Below are 22,232 nucleotides of genomic sequence, written 5' to 3'. Positions count from 1 at the left end.
GTCTAGAATGGTATTGAGTGGCTTGCATAAAAGAGCATAGAATCTTTGAGAGCACTTTAGATGAAAGAACTCTTGTAAATTTTCTGCTTCTGCCTTCATAATGTGAAGTCTTGCAAATTGGCATTTACAAACTAGGCCAGACTGAGAGGGATAAAATATTATTCCATTTGGGCTTCTGCTAATTAGCAATCCTTGTGTAGCTTTGTTGACAGCCTCATGAATATCAAAGACTCAAAAGTTGATGACAACTAGGATCTTGTCTCTAGACAATTTTCTGGAGAATTCTCCACTTTTGGGGTAAGGCTAATTGGCAGATGGGTATGAGTAAAGCCTGGACTTTATTGTGTGTGACCTAAGAAAAGGCATCAATAGCTGGTGCTTTCAGTCAGTGCTGGCCATAAGAACTAAATTTCCTTACATAAAAGTAAATTTGTGAGGGGAAGCAGCTATCTATGTGGTGCCATCAGGAACCAAATTATATGGACTAAAGAAAATACCCCTTTTCCTTCTAAAACAATTAAAATGCATTTGATATCACACTTAATACTAGTAGTAACAATTTTGATTTTTGAACTTTCTTCATAATTCAATAATAAGCCACATAATTGATGAGTGATATATTAAACTGTTTTGCTGACATTGTTCAAAACAGAGCTGAGGGTTCATTCTACAGGCTATGCACAAGTATACCTAACTCAGTGGGACTTGTTCTTGTGCAAGATAAAACTGGGTGTCAGAATAAGGTTAGAAGATGGTCTGTTCTGCTTTAAGCAATTACTCAAGCAAAGTAATGACATTCCCTAAGAGAACCTTTCAGCTGAGGAAATTTAGAGTGGAGGGAAACCATGGAGAGGGTGATGGAGAAAGATGTGCACCCAGCAAATAAGGGAGGTTGTGAGAATATTCCTATTCAGGAAACATTTATTCTATTTCTAACTGTAGTGTTGTGCTTAAGCACTCCAGTAATTGCCTAAGAAAAACTTAAAATACAGTTTTTTATTGTAGTATGCAGAATAAACCATGTGGTTTTTTTTTTTGTGGCTGAAAATCCCAAATATATACAAAAAATGATTTACAGTGACAAAACTATTAAACTGAGGAAGGATGAGGTAGGGGGATTTATTCTTTTTATCTTTACTGTTAGATATCTCCAATTTGTTTTCTCTAAGGATTACATATAAAATGTGTATGCATTTCTTCATACCTGCAGCAGTCTCTAGCCAGGCTCCATGAAAGTAATGTGACCAATGCATAATACTAAGAGTTTTCTTTTAACATACCACCTCTTTTTGTTCAAGTGCATATGGTATTGATTAGCCTAGTTAGCTTATAACATAGGTGACCTCAAAAAATAGCTGGAGCCAAAATGGAAAACATTAAACCTGAGTGTAGTTATACACCTTGATGTTTCACAAGAACCAGATGTTGCCTAAAAATGTTAATAGCAGGTTTAAAATAAAAGCATGAAGTGCTTTGTAATACACAGTCAACCTGGGAAGCTAGGTACCAGGGGTGATGTTGTGAAGACCCAACTATAACTGGATTGAAAGAAGAATTATCTTCTTGGCATACAGGTGCATCACTAACTCTTAGCCAAGAAGGGCAGAGATGCAACCTGTTGCTATAGGTGCCATATGCTTCAGACTACTGGATGCTGGGACTGGATGACAGTGGGGGGTGGCCAGGGGGGTGTCACTTAATTGTCCTATTCTACTCATTTCCCTCAGAAGCATCTGCTGCCAGCCACTACTGGAAGGCAAGATACAGGGCTAGATGGACTGTTGATCTGACCCAGTATGGTCGTTCTTAAGAGCCATACTGCCCCATATAACTGAGTCTGCCATTTTTACAAATATTCTTAAAATCACGGAATGTTAAATGGGATGTGGGAGCTCTAAATCCCCTCACTTGAGCGCAAGCTCAGCCAGTAGTTGCAGGTGGGATTGCGGCAGGACAAGCTGTCTGAAAAATCTATCAAAACACTGGTATCTTTTCTGGTGGGGATTCTGCAAGTGTGGGGGCTGGCTGACATTCCCCCTCCTATACGGGCTAAGTGCAGGTGAAGCAACAGGGATGGGAAAACTAGATCCATCAGTAGTGCTAATCCTCATTGTGCTCTAGGAAGACCAGAGAAGGACAAGGCCCAAATCTCAAACCCATGTTATGGTGAGAAGCTGGAGTGGAGATACAAGACATCACTAACTGGAGGGGTGAGGAGGGGGGGAAAGAAGGGCATTTTAAGGGTGAGAGAATCAGAACTTGCAGTGGTTCAGTGCCTAACTAGCTGACCAGCCTTATGTGTCCCTTCATCTGTTTTGTCTTGGTTTTTGGAAACCCTAGCAGCCTGGCCAGCTAAACCAGAGGAAGTCAGGGGAGTCTGTCTGAGCATGTAATCTTTGAAAACATTCTCCCCACCATGCCTTCTTAGATAGCTATTCCTGTCCTGCCTCTCTCCCTCTCTGAGGCAGAAACACTGCCTGACAGTTTTGCTTTGACTGTGGTGCTCAAGTGGGCTGACTGGTAGTACTAGGTATGGCAGCCTTTAAGTCTGTAGTTGCAGGTCTTACAGGCCCAGGGTGACTCAGCCGCCTTAAAAAGGCACTCCCTTTCCACCTGTGAGCATACAGCACCCTGGGCAGTGGCCCTGCCTGTGCTCTGCCCTGAGACCCTGCTCCAATTCTCTGTTTGAAGCCCTGCCCGTGCTGCTCCTCTTCCTGTTCCCTAATTCCAATGCCTGCCCTCACTGCCCTGCCATGTTCCTGGTCTACACCTACCCCTGAGACCCCCCCGCCCACTCAGTCACTTTTCATCCCCCTCTCCCCCTGAGAGCTCCCTACTGCCCCGCATATCCTTCCACTTTACTGAGACCCTGTAGCCAGACACAATCTCCCCACTACAGACCAGCTTTTGCCTCCAAGGCACCTCAGAGCACTGAACAGCAGTTGAACAGTACAGCCTTTGATGCCTTCCTAAAGGGGCCCAGATGTGCTGGCTCATCATGACCCCGAGAAACAGAAAACACAGATAGAGGGCTAGCAGGCTAACTGTCAATATGGGGGGGACACCCCCCCCCAGGAAATTACCCCAGCTGGCATTGATGGATTTGATGCGCCCACACAGCCATCCCAGAAGAGAAATCTCCACCCTTGTAAAAGAATGTCCTGTACTCCCAAATTGCTTATCTCCTGCCTTACAAGTGCAAATTAAGTAAGAATTGCTCTTGTAAACACTGGCGTCACAAAAGACAGACCAGTACAATCTGACACCATAGATAAGCAAGAGAATACGTGACCCAGGGGGTATAAAGATGGGCCCAGCAGCACTCTGACGCTCAGTGCATTCCCACCAACTAGCTGCTGGTCGGGACAGGTGATTGCCTCCCGAGGTCGGCACCTGGGGATGCCCAACCTCGTATTCATCTTTCTGCAGAATTGCGTGACCAATCCTGGCTTGGCTACGCTGGTATCGAGAGACGCAAGGAGGGTAAGATATACCCATATTAAGGGCTCCTTTTGGTGCGCACAGTTAAAGAATTAGAGCTCTATAGATAGATGCTGTTGCATGACGATATCGTGGGAATTGAATTGTAATGTAACCTGTTAACCCCTGTACTCTGCTAACATATAAGTAGACAATAGCCTTTTGTAACCGCATACTTAAAACTGTAGCTTAATAAACTTGTAACTAGTTAAGCTCTAAGCCTGACTGCTGTTGCACTCTTGTCACTGCAACACAGCCGGCACAAAAAAAAAACCTTTAACCGTTTGGTTACCGCGGCCTGGCCATAGATGAGAGTGCTAGGAGCACCCTCTCTAGCAGTAAAATCCTCAGGTGTTTAGGACCCTGGGGCATACGTCAGTCTGGCCCAGACAGCCCGCTGCAAAGGAGCCCTGCGCTCTAGCAGTTAAAGACTCGGATGGTAACAAGGGCCTAGTTGGTACCTCACCGCACATTACCCGGTCACCAGCTAACAGACCTTCACCACCCATTATGTCTCTCCTCCACCCTCTCACAAGGCCTCTTCAGTCCCTGGCTGCCCCTTATAGCAATCCTCTCCCCTGAGGCTCTCACTATTGTACTCCTCTCCTACACCCCAACTCGCCTGACACCCCCCACAACTGCCTAAGTCCTCTGCAACTGAGGAGCGGAGCAATGGAAGTAGGGCCTGGTGGGAGAAAGGGGTGTGTGGGTATGGGAGGGGGTCTCAGCAAAGGATGCCAATCAGGAGTAGTCCTAAGGGTGCAGTAGGGCCATAGTCTCAAGCGGTTCCAGCAATCACACCAGCCTCCCCAACTGCTGGAACTTCATACCACCCCCGTCTCTATTTGAGGCATGTAAAACCTCATGGCTGGGCAAGTAGAAACACTTAGGAACTTGTTTGTGGACAGGGAGATAGCAGAATAAATGAATTTAGCAGAGGTGGGCCCGGGGCGGGGAGGGGGGGGGGGCGGGATGGGACAGGGAAGGAAGGTTAAAAGGGGAATAGACTGAAAATGAGAGAAAAACGCAGGTGGAAGACATAAAGACTAAAGAGGAGGAACAGCAACAAGCTAGAGCAGGGAAGTTTTCAAACAAAAAAATTGCCAACTAGAAGGAGACAATGCCATGAAGGGATTGGAATTAAAAAAAAAAAAGAAAGTGGTAATATTAGCACTGCCACCCACTAAACCCATTACTGAAACAATTTTAATTCTGACAGTGGAACTGAGTTAGAAGGATTGACCAGGGACAGGGTGTAGGGGGTAGAGGAATAGATGTAGACTGATCTCTACACAAACTGGTCCCATGTGCCTTTTCCCACAGAAACATGGCTCTGGTGGATGTCCCAGTTTTCCTGCCTTCAGGAAACAAGAGCTGGGAATATTTGCAATGGTGCCTTTCTCAACAACCCTCCCCCCCACCCCCCCCGCCCCTAGAAGTCCTTCCTCCCCAGAACTATAGATGTACACAGGTAAGTGAGTGAAGTAGGTAAGTTCAGAATGGCTACACCAGGTGTCCATTCAATGTGCGTGTTATGACAGTAGTATAGAATTGCCTAATGCTCACTTGATGTGCTCACAAACCTCTAGCAGCCCTCGGGTTTATGGTGTTGTTGAAGAATTATCCCTAGCCTTTTTGTTTTTTTTAATGGAATCAACCGTGGCTGATGCTCAGTTCAATTTATATTGCAACACACAAGCAACTCCTTGCACTACAATTATGATAGCAGACTGCTGGGGTGGGAATCTCCAACTATTTAAGGTATCAAGCACATTTTAAACATGCTCCTCTGTAGCGTGAGCTATGCCACAGGTCTTAATTACATAAAGGACTAGTAGATGTAAATTGGACACGTTTGTACAGTGGCATGCTCTTATTTGCTCTGGCTGTAGAGCACAGAAAGTTTGTCTACTCATTTTTCATTTAACCAATCAACTGTTTATAGACACAGCTTGAGGAAACTTATTTGTTGAGTCCTCTCTTTGTTTTGTGCAATAGTAGGTGCTAAGGTCTCATTAGCATGTTCAGCATTTTATGTTATTTATAGTTAACACTAAAAAAATAGCATTAAAACCATATTTCCCAAAACACAACATAGTATACTCAATTTGTGAGCTCTTGATATGTAATCATTTCCTTTTGCACTATGGTTTTCAAAGAGTACATCCCAGCTCTACAGTTGGGACTTTCTTGACCTTTCAACGTATACCTAGCCAGTGTATACCCAAACTCTTCTTCTATTTATCAAACCCAGCTGTGGAGGAGGTCAGGCAATGCCTGTAACTATTTGAGACCTTAGCTACATGTGGGAGATTGAAAGGATGACTGCTGTTTGGCCCTACAACTAAGGTTGTGGACAACTCAAACCAGACTAATGGCACCGACACAGCACCATTCCTAGCACCAAGTCATTCAGCGTCTTGGAGCCTTCAGTCCAAGGAGCATATGTTAATTAATTAATTGTCCAAGGGCAAATTTAAGTTATTACAGTTTAAATTAGTACAAATTTAATTGGATGAAACTATGCAGACAATTTTAATTTATAAAATATAAACAATGTTTATTTAAAATGCCCTCTCCTTGAATGCTATTAAGATGACAATGTGTATTAAGTTGCAGGGTTGGATGTGACACAAAGCTAATTTATTCTCAAGTATTTGTTAAGTTCTTTAAGTACTGAGTAGTATTTTGGCTCAAGTATTTTAGGAGAGAAAGGAAAGACAAAGCTTTTGAAACTCTGAGTTTGGGTTTTCTGAGCTTTTGGTTGGGTTTTTTTTGTTTGTTTGTTTTTATATTTTAGCCTTCCGTTGAGTTCTTCCAATTACTTGAAATAAATCAGCTTTATAGAATGTAAAGTATATGAAATATTTTGTATGTGCTTTCTTTTTACTATCTTTATTTTTTATATTAAAATCATAAGATAGGTGACCTTGCACAAGTTGCACAGTGTTGTGCATGAATTTTAACAAACAGTGTGTGACCATTCTGGGACTAGTTAGCAGACCACATGAAGTATTATTGCTGAATGCATTGCTACAGTGACTGTCCATTCTCAGTTTACCTGATACTATAGTGTAGAACTGACTCCTGAAAACACTCTTAAGAGGATACAGGTCATTTCAACTTAGATTTGCTGTTAAATGTCTGAAGTCAAATATCAGTGTCAACATTTACTGAACAAAAAGGAGAAGGACATGATTAAATGTTTTATTATGAACAGATTCTGCTCCTGAAACATAAGTACTATACGTTCAGTACAGAATAACACTTCAAAGACCCACAAGTTTTTTTCTGTTATTGCTTTTCACAGTTTAATGAAAACAGGACAGCCCTCTTTTCAAATGACTTTCCATGCCCTTTCTACCTCTTGTACAGCCTTTCATTGAAGACAAGTTTTATTTATTTAACTAAATTTAGTGATCTCCAAACTTTTAGGCCAAACTTCTAAAGTGGATGCCTAAAATTAGCCTCTTATAGAAAAGTGACATGATTTTCAGAGGGCGTCCATCTCCTTTGGTTCCCAGTGAACACAACGGAAGTTGAAGGAAACATCACCTTTGAGAACCAAGCTACTTTTTCCCCTCTATTTTTTGAGGAAAGGAGGATGGAGCTTAACTATGGATTTAAAAGACTAATTTTAAAACTCCAGATTTGAAAATTTTGATGCAGATTAGTGTGAGAGCCAGAATTGTTTTATTCATTGATCTCTTCCTCATCATCTTCAAATGTTTCCTCTCCGTCGTTTGCTGTAGCTTCCTGGTACTGCTGGTACTCTGAAACCAGATCATTCATGTTGCTTTCTGCTTCTGTAAATTCCATCTCATCCATCCCTTCTCCTGTAAACCAGTGAAGGAAAGCCTTTCTCCTGAACATGGCAGAGAATTGCTCAGAGATCCTTTTGAAGAGCTCTTGTATAGCTGTGCTGTTGCCAATGAAAGTAGAGGCCATCTTGAGGCCACGGGGTGGGATGTCACAAACTGCCACTTTGACATTATTTGGGATCCACTCCACAAAATAGCTGCTGTTCTTGTTTTGGATGGCCAGCATCTGCTCGTCAACCTCTTTCATGGACATGGGACCTCGGAATACTGTGGCCACTGTTAAATATCGTCCATGTCTTGGGTCACAGGCTGCCATCATGTTTTTGGCATCAAACATCTGTTGTGTGAGCTCTGGAACAGTAAGTGCTCGGTATTGCTGACTGCCTCGGGCAGTCAAAGGAGCAAACCCTGGCATGAAAAAGTGAAGGCGTGGGAATGGCACCATATTTACTGCCAGTTTTCGAAGGTCAGCATTTAGCTGGCCTGGAAAACGCAAGGATGTAGTTACTCCACTCATTGTAGCAGACACCAAATGGTTTAAATCTCCGTATGTTGGGGTGGCGAGCTTCAGGGTGCGGAAACAAATGTCATACAAAGCTTCGTTATCAATGCAGTAGGTTTCATCTGTGTTTTCAACCAGCTGGTGGACTGAAAGTGTAGCATTATAAGGCTCTACCACTGTGTCAGAGACTTTGGGAGAGGGCATGACACTAAACGTATTCATTATCCTATCGGGATATTCCTCTCGGATTTTGCTGATGAGCAGCGTTCCCATACCAGAACCTGTTCCTCCTCCAAGGGAATGAGTGAGCTGAAATCCTTGCAAGCAATCACAGTGTTCACATTCTTTTCTCACCACATCAAGCACTGAATCTACCAGCTCTGCTCCTTCTGTATAGTGTCCTTTGGCCCAGTTATTTCCTGCACCTGTTTGTCCTGAAATAACATTGGATAAGAGAAGAAAATATATAAGATTACTGATAGGTTTGATGGTTGATGCTCTTAAATCAATACAGTAAACTCTTTCCTATCCGGCAGCCCCGAGACTGGGAGGTTGCTGGATAGTCAAATATTCTGCATAATAAAGGTGTATTTAGCAATGCATAACACTAAATAAATAAATAAAATATTAAATAAATGTATGCAGAGTACTTTATCAACAGTAGTATTGTACACTGTAAACACATACTGTATTTGTTATATTTACTTTCACTATACTGTACTTATGGCAAACAACTAAAATATAATTAAAATTTACTTATGGTTAAAATGCTGGTTATTTGAGAGTTTTGGATTATAGAATGCCTGATATGAAAAAGTTTACTGTACATTGATTTGTTCTAAATTTGTGAGCTAGTAAATCACACTCTTTGGTCTTGCTTACAAGAACCTACAGAAGAATTATTTGCTTTTTTGACAATGGGCATATAGAAAAATATTGCAATTTTGTTAGCTGTGATTTTGACAGACACCGTAAGGGAAGATAGATTTTCCAAATACTAATCGAACTTTGGGTTTAGTTACTAAGTTTCATTGAATTTACTTCCTGACTTTCTCTCAGCTTGGATGATGAAAATTGGCAAGTCTTTTTCCCTATTGTTCAAAGTCACATCCAATTATTTCCAAGTTTTAGTTCCCATTCATAAACAATGTTTGAATTGCAAACTCAGCAAGGGAATGGTATTCTTTAAAATGGTTTCACTTTAAAAACACTACATTGTTTGACACGTCTTAAATGCTTTAAATCTAAATTCTTTTTAATGTTTCAATATGTGAATCTTGTCATTGTAATATGTATTTTGCCATCTTTATCACAAGGTTAACAAACTCAGAAACCAAGCTCCCCATACAGCTGCAGAAAAGTTGTAGCAATGGGCAGTTTTGGAGCAAAGTTTGTATTTTTCTTTGCTTAACGTGCCTCATCCAGGCAACCCTGTGCCCAGTTCTAGGCATAAGGCAGTTTTTTTCCCCATGCACAATAATTTATTGGCCTTGGCCTTGTATCAACAGTGCAAAGTGAGTGCAAAATACAACAATCTAGCAGCAGTCTGGTGGGTATGGCGGGGTTGATCAGTATGATCCCAATAGAAGATTCTAAGCCTTGCATCTTTCTCTGCTAATTCTCCCTTGACTACAGGTCGCAAAACATGTCTCAGAAATAAGTTTTTAGGGATGCGTGTGGCACAGTTTTCCATAGGATTGGAGCGGAACCTGCCCCACTCTCACCCAGCAACAACGGCACCTGTTCCAGACATTGTGACCTGGCACATGGGGTCATGTGGTGCTGCAGCCCCATGTGCCAGCCACTCACTCACATTTGGCCTGGCAGCTCCTCCATCGTGGAAAAAGGGGTAACCCTGCCAAGACTAAGTGATGCTGCAATCCCATGCACCACATTCCAAGTCCCAGAGTGGGGAGCCAGCCCAAGCCCCATAGGACACGAGCTAGTAGGGTGACCTCATAGCAAGTGTGAAAGATCAGGACTGGGATGACGGATAACAGGCACCCACATAAGGCAAAGCCCGAAATATCAAGACTGTCCCTATTAAGTCAAGACATCTGGTCAACCCGCAAGTCACTGCTGCTGAGTAACAGCAGGGATTAGAATTGCAACAACAGGGCTGGAGATGTATTATGGGTCATCAGCGCCAGCTCAGGAGAGAGAGAACGTACTCATTAATACAGAGTTCCTATGGCTGCAAAACATGGCTCTACCACAGTCTGGTAGTACTTTACACCTAGCTTCTCACTTTACACTGGTGTGAATGACTATACAAGATGCACAGTTAGGCCCTGGATTTTAGAAATGCAGCACTTCCTAGAGCAAGGGGCCAGAGGGTGAACTCCACTTTGAGGACACTGTTTTGTTCAGGTTTTTTTAATAAAATTGGAGTTGTTAAAATGTTTCCTTCTGTCTTGTATTACTGATAGCTTTCATTTATATTCAGAAAACATCTCTGTATTCTGCTTTTGCAAAAACACATTTAGAAATAAAATTGACTCCTTGTTTCAGAAACTTCTAATACCCCTAATCCTGTTAATTTCATAAACATAAAACTATTGTTTGTTCACGTTTAATTGCCTGTTTACATAAAGCATTTATAAGAGGCGTACACCACTAAATCTCAGACAAAAATCTTTTAAATTAAAGGATGTCTTTCCCATGGTCATTGGTTTCAAGCAGGGAACACAATTTCATTCAAAAGCTGAAGCTGACATTCTGAAACTGGACTTCATGCCAAGATACAACACTATATTTAACTTGATGTAACCAAAACTATGTTTCTTTACTTACCATTGACTGGCCTGGATCAAGATATTGGTGTTAACTGGCCAAAGGTCTGATCTGTCAAGTTACTGAAAATGTACTAGCAGGCACCGAGCACCCTCAACTTTAATTAATTCCAGTATACACACAGGGAACTCAGCACCTTCTCATTGCTCTCAGCAACTGATAAGATTGTACCTCTAACTTTTTCTCAGCTATTGTTCTTTGAACTGGATAACAAAAGGTGCTAATAGAGGACCCTATTTTTACACTCCTCTTACCACTTTCGTGAATAGTTCCATTAAACTCACTGAGATCACTTTGAGTAAGTGCTACACAGCAAGATCACTTGTTGCAGAATCAGACCCAGCTTCCAACGTTCACGGCTCTGCCCCGCTCTTCGTCTCCCACCCATCTCCATGACCAATGTCAGGCCTTCGTTGTGTGCCGCGATGTACTGCTGCCAACCCATCAGGTAAGCAAAACCACTGGATTTCTTATTGTTTAAATATTATCTCGCAACGTCAGTGTGCCAACGTTCAGTTTCCTTTTTCTATTATTGGGTAGCGCAGACCTTATTCTACATATCTTACTCACTCAAGCATGTGGGAAGCGCTGCATTTCCTGTCCCGCTGGGCAGAGTGCAAAACAATATCCTCCCAGCTCTGAATTTGGGGGGGGGGCGGGGGGGGGGGGAATTTTCCTTGTTCTGCTTCCACTAACCACCCATTTGCATGGTGCAGCCCGCCAGGCTAGCAAATAGATACTACAAGAATAACGAGAAGTCCTGTGTCACCTTATAGACTAACAGATATACTGGAGCGTAAGCTTTTGCTCCAGTACATCCGCTAGCCACAGGACTTCTTGTTTTTATGGATACAGACTAACCTGGCTACCCTCTGATACTACAGGTTGAACCTCTCTAATCTGGCACTCTGTCATCCAGCAACATCCGTAACTGGCATGATTTTAGTTAGCCCAACAACTACTTACCATGGGTGTGGCCAAGTTTCTTGTGGTCCAATGAACTGTGTTTACAGCTACCTGTCCTGGCTCTCAGTGTTCTGTGCTCTTATTTAGTTATAATCTACCTCTAAATGTCTTCTAAGAGCCCAGTAAGCAGTGGAAGTGTTGGTAATGCTGCTAGACAATACTGACCTCCCATGTGCTGGCAAATTCTTTCATTCAGCACCAGTCAGATCCCAAGGGAGCCGGACAATAGAGGTTCAACCTGAACTGTGTATTTTATAGGCTCTTAACAGAAGATTCTAAATCTAGTATTTTTCTCTGAAAGTTGTCCCATGAGTACAGATTGTAGAATGTACAGCAAGAATAAAATTAGTGAAAAAGCATGAATAGACCCCAAATATATAAGTTGAGGAATGGGAGTGAAGCATAAAAAGGCAAATTGCTCAAGAAATGTAGCTACATATGATTTGTTCAGTGCAAAGAAATTTCATAAAGGTTTTACTTATTTTCCCTCCATTTGTGTAGGTAGTTATAGGTGCCCTTTAAATCTTAGGAGCACCAATTTTATCTCACTGAGTTTATAATTCTGTGACAATGCTGAGTTATGATCTCATCCTGCTCACCAACTGTGAGTGTTTTTAACTTCAAGTTAAATCATGAAAACAAATGCTGCAATTCTTCCATTTACTTTTGTAATTTTAATCATGTAAACAAATCCAAAGAAATGAAAATTGGTCTTCTAAAGTAATATATAGAGGGAACAAACATAACTTACTATAAACATTTGACAAAAGATTGTATATTTTTATACTGCATTTGTCTGATGATAGTATTAAATCACAGAAGGAAAAATAAAAAGGAGCAATTTGTAAGAAAACAAGATAATATTTCTTACTGCTTACTTTAAATATTTATATTGGAGTTTATTGACCTACAAACTTCTCCTCTCATGATAAAATATTAAATCTCAGGACTTTAGAAGATGAACTTTCTGAATCATCAGTTTCACATTTTCGCTAGACATACTGTTATAGCTTATGACAGTGGCCATGTCTACACTAGCCCCAAACTTCGAAATGGCCATGTAAATTTAAATGGCCATTTCTAAGTTTACTAATGGAGTGCTGAAATACATATTCAGCACCTCATTAGCATGCGGGCGGCTGCGGCACTTCGAAATTGACGCGGCTTACCCCCACAGGGCTCCTTTTCGAAAGGACCCTGCCTACTTCGAAGTCCCCTTATTCCTATGAGCAGATGGGAATAAGGGGACTTCGAAGTAGGCAGGGTCCTTTCGAAAAGAAGCCCCACTGGGACAAGCTGCGTGGCGGCAAGCCGTGTCAATTTCGAAGCGCCGCAGCTGCCTGCATGCTAATGAGATGCTGAATATGTATTTCAGCGCTTCATTAGTAAACTTCGAAATGGCCATTTGCATGGCCATTTCGAAGTTTGGAGCTAGTGTAGACACGGCCAGTATGATACAAAATTTTGTAATTTATAAGGCTCAAATACATGCCAAACTGTTTATTCATACACACAGATAAATTAGTATCAGAGAGGTAGCCATGTTAGCCAGTATCCGCAAGAACAACAAAAGTCCTGTGGCACCGCATAGGCTAACAGATATATTGGAGCATGAACATCATATGCCTCTCACAAAGTGGGTCTTTGCCCACAAAAGCTTGCTCCAAAATATCTGTTAGTGTATAATGTGACACAGAACTTCTCGCTGTTTTTACTGATAAATTTACTACCAAATACAATTGTGTTAGATATAGGACCATCCTGGTCAAACCTAGAGCCTACTATTAAGGTTATGGAACAATTCCTTCAATAAGACCCAGTTTTCAGTTGCTTAAAACTTTGCCAAATGAACTGTTTAATTTTCCATGCTGCATATCTTCCCCAGGCTTGATTATTGTTGGGACATTTTGGCTACCATGGTGCAGCCATTTCTGCGTTTGAGACTAAAGAAAGATACACAGAGATTGATTTGATTTTCAGCAAATAAAATCTCTAGTGTCCATCTTCCTGTGGCAAACTCAAGTCAGTACTAGGAGCAGAGAGAGACCATACTGTTCATATGTCATCATCACAGAGCAAATGACCATGTAGCCAGGGAGAGAGAGCACTGGAACATCTACACTAGAGCCATCTGTTGACAGAAGTAGCTGTCGGAAGATATGTTCCATTTACTGTTGACAGAATACATTTTTAGTGTGGATACTCCAGGGGTTTTGTTGACAAAACACCTATTTTGTTTAAAAAAAAAACCACACACCACAAACACCCTATAGTGTAGACATAGCCAGCCCCCTGCCCCGTAATGCCTGCTCCAGGACAGAGTAGCGCAGGCATCTGAACGGATATCAGGATTCCCATCTCTCCCATGCATATGCCTGTGCTTGCGCACTCTCTCTCTCATACCCCGCAGCCCCAGTCATTACACTGGCACCTAGGCAGCTTGAAGGATGACACTGGCAGATTTGAACGTGAAGGGAACAAAAACTGGACTCGGCAGCAGGAAAACAATCAATTGGGATAAAGAGCCTGTTAAGACTGGGATTGGGGATGAGAGAGAAGCTGTCTAGGAACTGGGAGGGGGGGTGTTGGAAATTTTGGGGCACAGAAGCTAGGACTAGTTTGCTAAGGAGACAAGTAGCCAGGGAAGGGGGTGAAGAGACAGTGACAGAAAATGGGGTGGGAAAAACTAGGAGCTAGCTGTTTGGGGGATGACAACACTAAAATTAAAGTTGGAACTTGGGGCAGGAGAGGCGGCCAGGACTTACTGGGCAAGGAGTCTGGGATTAGGCACAAGTGGTAGGACGTGAGAAAGATCTTGCAACAAGCAGGCTGGTATGGGCTCTGAAAAGAAACAAGGAGCAGGAGAAAGGGACTGAGATTGGATGAGGAACCTAAGAAGGAAATTAGTCTACTCCCACCAGTCCTGTGCTGTTCCCAGGAAAATTGCTGCCTTGTCCTATTTTAGATCAATAAGCTCATGAATGTTAACTTTTACTCCCACTGACTTTGGGGGAAATTTTGGATGTGCAAGGAATACAAAATGAGGCCCAACATGTATACCAAAATGTAAGGCACTTAATGAACTTCAAATGTATTCTAGCATTTTGTTGAACTACAACTAACTGTAAGTTATTATTTAAAAAGACAAAAAACTGGATTTTAGGAACAAAGCATTTCCGAAGTTTCCGGCTGTTTGGATCTGTGATTTTGGTTCAGATTCACCTCTTTTTACAGTAATTTAAAAACATTAAGAAAAATAAACACCCAATCCTTCCCAAAATGGCCAAGAAGTTAAATGTTTGGAGAAGATAATGACTTTAACAGTACCTTCTTTTTACAAGACCCTTACATTTTTCTACCTTCTTGCTCTCCTCGGCCATGTCTACACTAGCCCCAAACTTTGAAATGGCCACGCAAAAGGCCATTTCGAAGTTTACTAATGAAGCGCTGAAATGCACATTCAGCGCTTCATTAGCATGCGAGTGGCCGCGGCACTTCGAAATTGACGCGCCTCGCCGCCGCATGGGAATAAGGGGACTTCAAAGTAGGCGGGGTCCTTTCGAAAAGGAGCCCCATCTGGGCGAGCCGTGGGGCGGCGAGGCGCGTCAATTTCGAAGTGCCACGGCCGCCCGCATGCTAATGAAGCACTGAATGTGCATTTCAGCGCTTCATTAGTAAACATCGAAATGGCCATTTGTGTGGCCATTTCGAAGTTTGGGCCTAGTGTAGATGTAGCCCTCCTGAGCAGCAAAGTCTTGGAATGTTCGTTTTATACTAGTAGTTAAATATTTCTCTTTCCCATACATGTTTGACACCTTCCTTACATTGACCTATCACATCAATCTGTATGTTGTAACCTACCAGCAACCCTCCTTCCTTTTCCACCTTATGCAGTTAAGGCATAGACCAGAGAATCAGAAGACAGTGGCCCTTATCGTAGTTCTACTTCAGACTGTTTCATATTGAGCAAGCTAAATCCCTGGATGATTACATTACAAATGCCTCAGTTTCCAAATCTGTAAAATGGAGCTGATAACACTTTTGCTTCCAAGTGGGTATTGTGAGGTTTAATCCACAAATTCTTACGAAGTGTTTTGAGAAACTCAGATAGAAGGTCCTACAGAAGTACAAAGTTGAAAAAAAAACCTCTTACTGGAAGGAGTCTCCCTGTTTTGGTTTCAGAACAACAGTTCTGTTTGGTTTGGAGGTGTTTTCTTACTATACTAGATGACTAAATCAGTTTATGGTTGTACAAAATCTGCTTTGCACGCTGTTTTTCTTCCATTTCTGACCATACTGCACATTGACCTACTGAAAAGGTAAAAAATTCCATAGCCACTAAATAATTTTATATCCCTTGAATTTATAAAACTTTGGATACACTTCATGGTAGATTTTGTGAAAGAGCACTTCTCTTTTTATTCACTGCAGCAGTTTCCAACCTTTGTAATGAAAGTACAAGGACACCATAAATGCAATAAATATAGCATGGGAACAATTGAATATGTTTGCATAATTCAGAAAATGTTGCATGTAATTAACAGAGCAATGTTTGACAACCCCCATGCCCGGCCACCCCCCCCCCCATTTTTTTTTTTTTAATAGTTTTGGTTTTTGGACAACTGATATTTACGTAATTGAACTACACTATTCAGCTACCCAACTTCTTGTTACTAACAGCTGTTTTAATAAAAATAGTAAATTTTACTACCCTCTCTACACCAAAGTACTCTTTAGACTTGTATGTTCAATTACCAAAAAACTGTTTTAAAAAGGAAAACATGATATCCACATACCAAAGATGAAATTATCAGGTCGAAACAGTTGACCAAAAGGACCAGATCTCACACTGTCCATGGTTCCTGGTTCCAAGTCCACTAAGATTGATCTGGGTACATATTTCTGTGCTACAATAAAAAAATTAACATGTACTTGGTATACAGATATAGGATTAAGTTTCTTGTTTCTTAAAATATAAACAAAATATCATTGTATTGAACATTCTTAGCTTGCTTGTGTATCCTGATGCCATTTGTATTCCTACACTTTTAACTTTCCTCTCAAACGTTACAGGAAAACAAACAACAAGCAGTCCTGTAGCACCTTAAAGACTAACAATTTTATTAGGTAATGAGCTATGGTGGGTAAGACCCATTTCTTCAGCTCACTGGAGCAGACAATTAGACTCCAGGTTTACAGTGGAAAAAAAAAATCACTCCTGGTTTAGTAGCTGACTCACAATTCTTTGTGTTTTTTGGCATATTCATCCATCTAAATTACATTTTTAAAACTGTTCGTTCACCAGTTTATAGCCATGTATATTTAATTATCTAATAAAAATAGGTTGTACATTATTTGTAAATAGTTTAATCATATCTCACAGGAACAGGGGGTCTTTTACTGAAGCAATCTCCATTTGCATCCACCATTGAAATTAATGCATTTGGCAGAAAACAACAATTGGTTAACAGCACACAACACTGCTATATTACCCAACTGTTAATAAGAGGAAGTGAAGAATATCTTACCCAGTTGAAAGCAGAGGGGGGAAATTTAGGTAGAAAGAATTAGCTAATCTGGAATTTGTCCAGAACAATAGACTAGCACACTCCCACACATTGCAAAAAGTGCCAGGGAGTCTTGAATGTGCAAATGGTCAAGATATTTTTACAACCTATAGGACTGCAGCATTTTAAACAGCACAGTACCCACTAGCACCATGCTGGGGTACTGAGCCACAGTGCTCAGGGAACACTATCACCCCCATTTTCCACACCTCTTCAGACTCAATGCTTCTTAGTCTGTGACACCGTAGTCAGCGAACTCTGGGATTAAATTTATTTTATAAACTGCTTCGCTTCAGTCAGTTGGTAGACCTATTTATGTGACAATCATATGCAAAAATTAAAAAAAAACCCTGAGCTGTTTGCACCATTTCCTTTCTGCCGCCTGGACCTTGGGTTGGGTGACTGATTCCAAAGAAGACCGTGTTACACACGCATGTCTCATCAAGCTTTGTAACCGAAGCTATGAGCAAACCTTTTCCTCCTTCACCATTTTAACTGCCTCCCCTCCCAGTTAGGGGAAGCCACACGCTCCTGCCCCCCGAGGAGCGGCAGCACACTTACAGGATGATTCATTATAGTAGACATTGATTCTCTCCAGCTGCAGTGCTGAGTCACCCACGTAGCCTCCTGCTGGGTCGATGCCATGCTCATCACTGATCACTTCCCAAAACTTGGGGGTGCGGGGATAGAAAAAGGACGAGAAACTGGGTTAGGGGCAGAAGGGAGCAGCCCTGATCTCCCCCAACCCGCCTAGCCTCTCCTTCACTAGAGCCAGAGACATCCACACCCACCCACGCTTGGCAGGGAGCCCCCTGGAGGCATGCGCTGCCTAACAGCTGCCGGATTCCTGGCGTGTCTGAGAGCTGCTCCCCTGAGCCCCGCCCTGAGCAGCCGAGAGCCGGGGTGGGGTTGGCGAGAGACAAAAGCCCGGCTGCAGAGAGCCCCTGAGGATTTAAAACCAAACACCCCAAACGGTTGGTTAACATCCCAGACTGGCTGCTGGCGGGTGTTTTCATGTTCGCTGCCTTTGTTTTGTCCCGCTGCTCCCGTTTATTTATTTATTTGTGCGGGCCGTTGCCTGTAGTTTTTCCAACGCCTTTTATGGTCACATGAAGCGGGAAACTTTTGCTACTTTTCCAGCTCTCTCCACGCTCCCAGCCCAAGAGAAGCCAGACTCTTTCTTGCCGCCGTGAGAAACCGCCCCCCCTCCCGCCCTCGGCCCCCCTCTAGGCGGCCCGGGGCAGCGGAGAGAGACGTCCCCATTTCCCCAGAGGCGCGCAAGGTTTAGATACAAACCATCCCGAGGCAGCGCCCCGGCCGGCTGCTCTGCACAACTCCTCGTTGTGCTGCGGCAGGGCTCAAAGAGCAGCCGCGATGGCCATTGTAGGAGGAAACCCCTTCAGCGCCCAGCGCCTCCCCACCCCGCGGGCCCTTCTTGGGAGAGAACGAACCGTTCTTACCTTCGTTCCAATTTGGTTCCCACACTGGCCAGCCTGGATGTGAACTATTTCCCTCATGGTGACCTGAGTGAGGCTCCCTCTCTCCCAGGCTCTGCTGCAGAGTTCAGCTCTGTGCGCTGCCCGCAGTGTTTTATTGGCTCAGGGGCTGGGCGAGCTTCCCTCCCAGCTCGACTCACTGTGCAACTTCACCGCAAAAATAGCCAGCCCAGGCTGAGCAGCTGGCTTTGGCCAGCCTCCGCCGGGGCTGGATCTGCGTGTGAATGGCATTTCAGCTCATCTTTCAGTTCTGGTCCAGAGTGATGTCAAGGGGCCAAGAGTGGCATGTTCCCTGCTCAGAAGCGTCCATTTATGATAGACAAGACAACCTGGCAGTAATAATACAACAGTAACAATCATTTGTGGGCATAATCGTTGAACGATTCTTGGCAGTTGGGCCAGTCCCCGCCCACTAGTTCTGGCAAACTTGAGCATGGGTGACTGTACAGTAAATGGACTACTGGGGGGAAGGGGAGTCTGTTAATGCCAAAAGTCCATTATATCTGAATGGTTACACTGGATGATGACGCACTACCCTTCCCAGCCCACCACTCACTCCTGCCCCATTCTTCCCCTCACACTTCCCTCTCCCAATTACCAGGTGAGGAGCTGAATGCCAGCCTGGCTCCTTCCACCTCCTGCAGCTCTCAGCACTGTGGTTCCTCCAGCCCCCAGCCCCCCCCGCTGCCCATGTGAAGGTAGAGCACAGCTGCCCCAGGCTGCCAGTGGGCAGCAGCCTCCCAAACCAGGGCGGCTGCTCAGCACCCTTGCAGGGCAGCAGCAGCTGGGGGCTGACATGCTTCATGCACATGGGACCGAGGGAGGAGAGTTCCTGCACCCCACCACAGCCCCCCACCTCCCCAGCTCCTCTGGCCTCAGTAGCCCCAGCTGCTTTGGTGGCCCCTCCAGCCCTGGTGGCCCCAGCCGTTCCAGCAGCTCCTCCAGCCCCAGCAGCAGCTCTGGTGAGTCTCTGGCATTTACTGGGGGGACAGGAGTCCTGGCAGACAGCGTCTGTTATTTCCGAAGTCTGTTATATGGGGGTCTGTTAAATTGAGGGTTTACTGTAGTGAGAACTGGTTACATAGTTCCAAATTCCCACCCGCTGCCCCCTACATTTGGTGGCTACATTTTCACAATAGTGACGCGGGTGATTTTAAAAATGGTAATTTATATTACATGATGGTTTCTGTACGACTCCATTTTTGAAGAATAACTCCATTTTGTAAGGTGCCTGATAACGGCAGCATAGGTAAAACTGGGTCAATCCAGCTTCAACTGGATTTTCCCGCCACAAGCTCATGAACATTCTTTACCTGAGATGCTGCATGCTTCAGAACCGTCAGTCGCATGAACTTTCGCACGACTTGAGTTTAAAGCCCTGCGCCAGTCAAAGGGCAGAGTCTCTGATTTCCAGCGCTCTCGGCTCCATCAGAGAGTCAGAGCAGAGTCTCTCTCTTCCGATCTGAGACCAAGTGAAGACAGCGCATCTCCTCAGGTGGCTCAGGCCTTCAGCATGAGGCATTCCAGCAGCACTGTAGTGAAGGACAGAGCAGAATCTTACCATTGTAGGATCTGGAGTTGTCACCCATTTCTCTTCTGGGATCTCTCACATACCTGCTTCTTTGACATTTCCAATAAAAGTCACAAATTGTTCTCTCATGATGTAGTCAGTTCATTCCTACACAAGACCACATTTTGCTTTTAATCTTGGCAATAGTTTGCAAATGTCAAGTTACTTAGTTTCACAACACACCTGTGAAAGAAGTGCTGTCCTGATTTTACATGGAGGTAAGTCACTGTCTTAATGAAGACGCATGACGAAGGGTTTGCAACATCAAGCCCGAACTGTCAGAGCTAGGGTTGGAATTCTCAGTCACTCCTGTTACCATGTCCTGTGCTCAGACTGTTAGACCATATAGTAGACCCCCAACTTACATGTTCTTGTGCAACCACGCATAAGTCAAATTTCATATAACTCAGGGGAGCCAGGAAACTGACCAGCGCCTCACCACTAATCTGTTTCCTGTCTCCTGTGAGTGGCAGGCAGCCAAGGGCAGCCACTCCTGCCAATGGCTGCAGCTGAGTTGGTCAGTGCTGGTCAGCTGGCAGTGCTGGTCAGTTTCCCAGCTTGTGTCAGTGGCAGACAGCCTGGAGCCAGGCATCCGCAACTCCGGGTTCTACTGTTCACCATTTATAACAGTCATGATCTTGCCAAGTGTTATTTTTATATCACTCCTGTGGTTAGAAGCCCTAGTTGTGAACCAAGATCCTAATGTGGTAGGCACTGTATAAATACAACAAAAAGATGGCTTCTGCTCTAAAGAGCTAACACTGTAAAATGAGAGACAACAAGTGGATGCAGATAGCTGAGCACAAGGCATCTTTGAGGCAATTTTTGACCAGCATGAGCATGATGGCCTCCTTTCATTTATACACTCCCAGAAGACTTTATGTATTTCACAAGTCATTGTTTATGTCCACTAACTGCATGCGTGCTGGCTGCTGATCAAATCAACAATGCTTAGATGACAAATCTGTCTTGTATTACTCTCACAAATAGTCCAGTTTTAGTCAGTTTGACTTGAAACTACCTAGAATCTTTTCCTGGCCTCTTAGTGCCAAAGAAAAATTTTCCAGCACCAACTTGGTGGTCACTGAACAGAAGCATCCTCACTGCTCCTTTGTCATGCACGTTAATGTTTACTCAGCCAGTAGTCTACATAAAGGCAAGTTAAGAGAGTCAACCACCTTTATAACTTGTATACCTCTGGGGAACGTGCAATTCTCTTATGTTGTTCATAGCTTTGATCCCGGAAGGAAATTGACCACTGAATTCAGCAAAGTCCTAAGAAATGCGTGTAACTACTTTGCTTTACTGTAGTCCTGATTACTTTAAATCATGCAGATGCCTAAGGACCATGTCTTAAGGTATTTATGTGCCTAAAGGTGCAAACTGGTACTTTTGAAAATCCCACTAGAGACTGATTGTGCATCTTTTGGCACCTAAATATTTTCAAAATGTAGCCTAAGTGCTTTGCAGTATTCAGCCCCAGAACAATCTTTTAAACAGGGATTACAGTATGAACATAATCTAGACTCTCTATTCTAGATTTATACTTGTTGCAATTGTATATGATCTCTTTATCAGCTATCTTCTACCTAAAATTTAAATTAACTACAGGTAAGGGCAGTGCTCTCCCATTTATTTTATGCCCAGCTTCACAATTATAATATTAATTTTATATTTGCTGTGTGAAGAGTATAACAGGTCACTAAGAATCTTTCAAAGTTCCCTCAGACTTTTCAGGACAGCCTCATACTTTGGTTTCTAATAAAACCATGCTCCTCTCTTTTCGCAAGTTATCTGTGCACTCAAAGTAGATATAGTAAAAGCTGGTCATGTCCTGATGGCCAGAAGATACAGCCTCTCATTAATCTATTTTCCACACAGACCTGGCTTTCTGAACACTCATCTTTTATGCCTTACAAGTGCCTTCACTAGCAATCTCAGCAGAGATATCAGTGATGGAATGAAGAATTAAATACTTTTATCCCTCTCAAGGTGGTCTTACTTCCTCCAAGATGCTACTCCTCCTGGGTCAAGGTG

At 43.2% G+C, this 22,232-nt stretch overlaps 1 protein-coding gene across 1 annotated transcript; it reads right to left on the bottom strand.

The window, feature by feature from the left end:
* Positions 1 to 6,673: 6,673 nt before the first annotated feature.
* TUBB6 (tubulin beta 6 class V) lies at positions 6,674 to 18,823 on the bottom strand. The gene is made up of 4 exons (XM_074985850.1): positions 18,590 to 18,823; positions 17,691 to 17,799; positions 16,359 to 16,469; positions 6,674 to 8,237 (listed from the first exon to the last, which is right to left on the bottom strand). The coding sequence occupies exons 1-4, from the start codon at positions 18,644 to 18,646 to the stop codon at positions 7,174 to 7,176; spliced, it is 1,341 nt and encodes a 446-aa protein (XP_074841951.1). The 5' UTR covers positions 18,647 to 18,823; the 3' UTR covers positions 6,674 to 7,173.
* Between the last annotated feature and the right edge of the window lie 3,409 nt (positions 18,824 to 22,232).

This window comes from Carettochelys insculpta, chromosome 2, assembly GCF_033958435.1.
Source record: "Carettochelys insculpta isolate YL-2023 chromosome 2, ASM3395843v1, whole genome shotgun sequence".
NCBI classification, from domain to species: domain Eukaryota; kingdom Metazoa; phylum Chordata; order Testudines; family Carettochelyidae; genus Carettochelys; species Carettochelys insculpta.
This window is presented reverse-complemented; position numbering and strand designations above follow the sequence as displayed.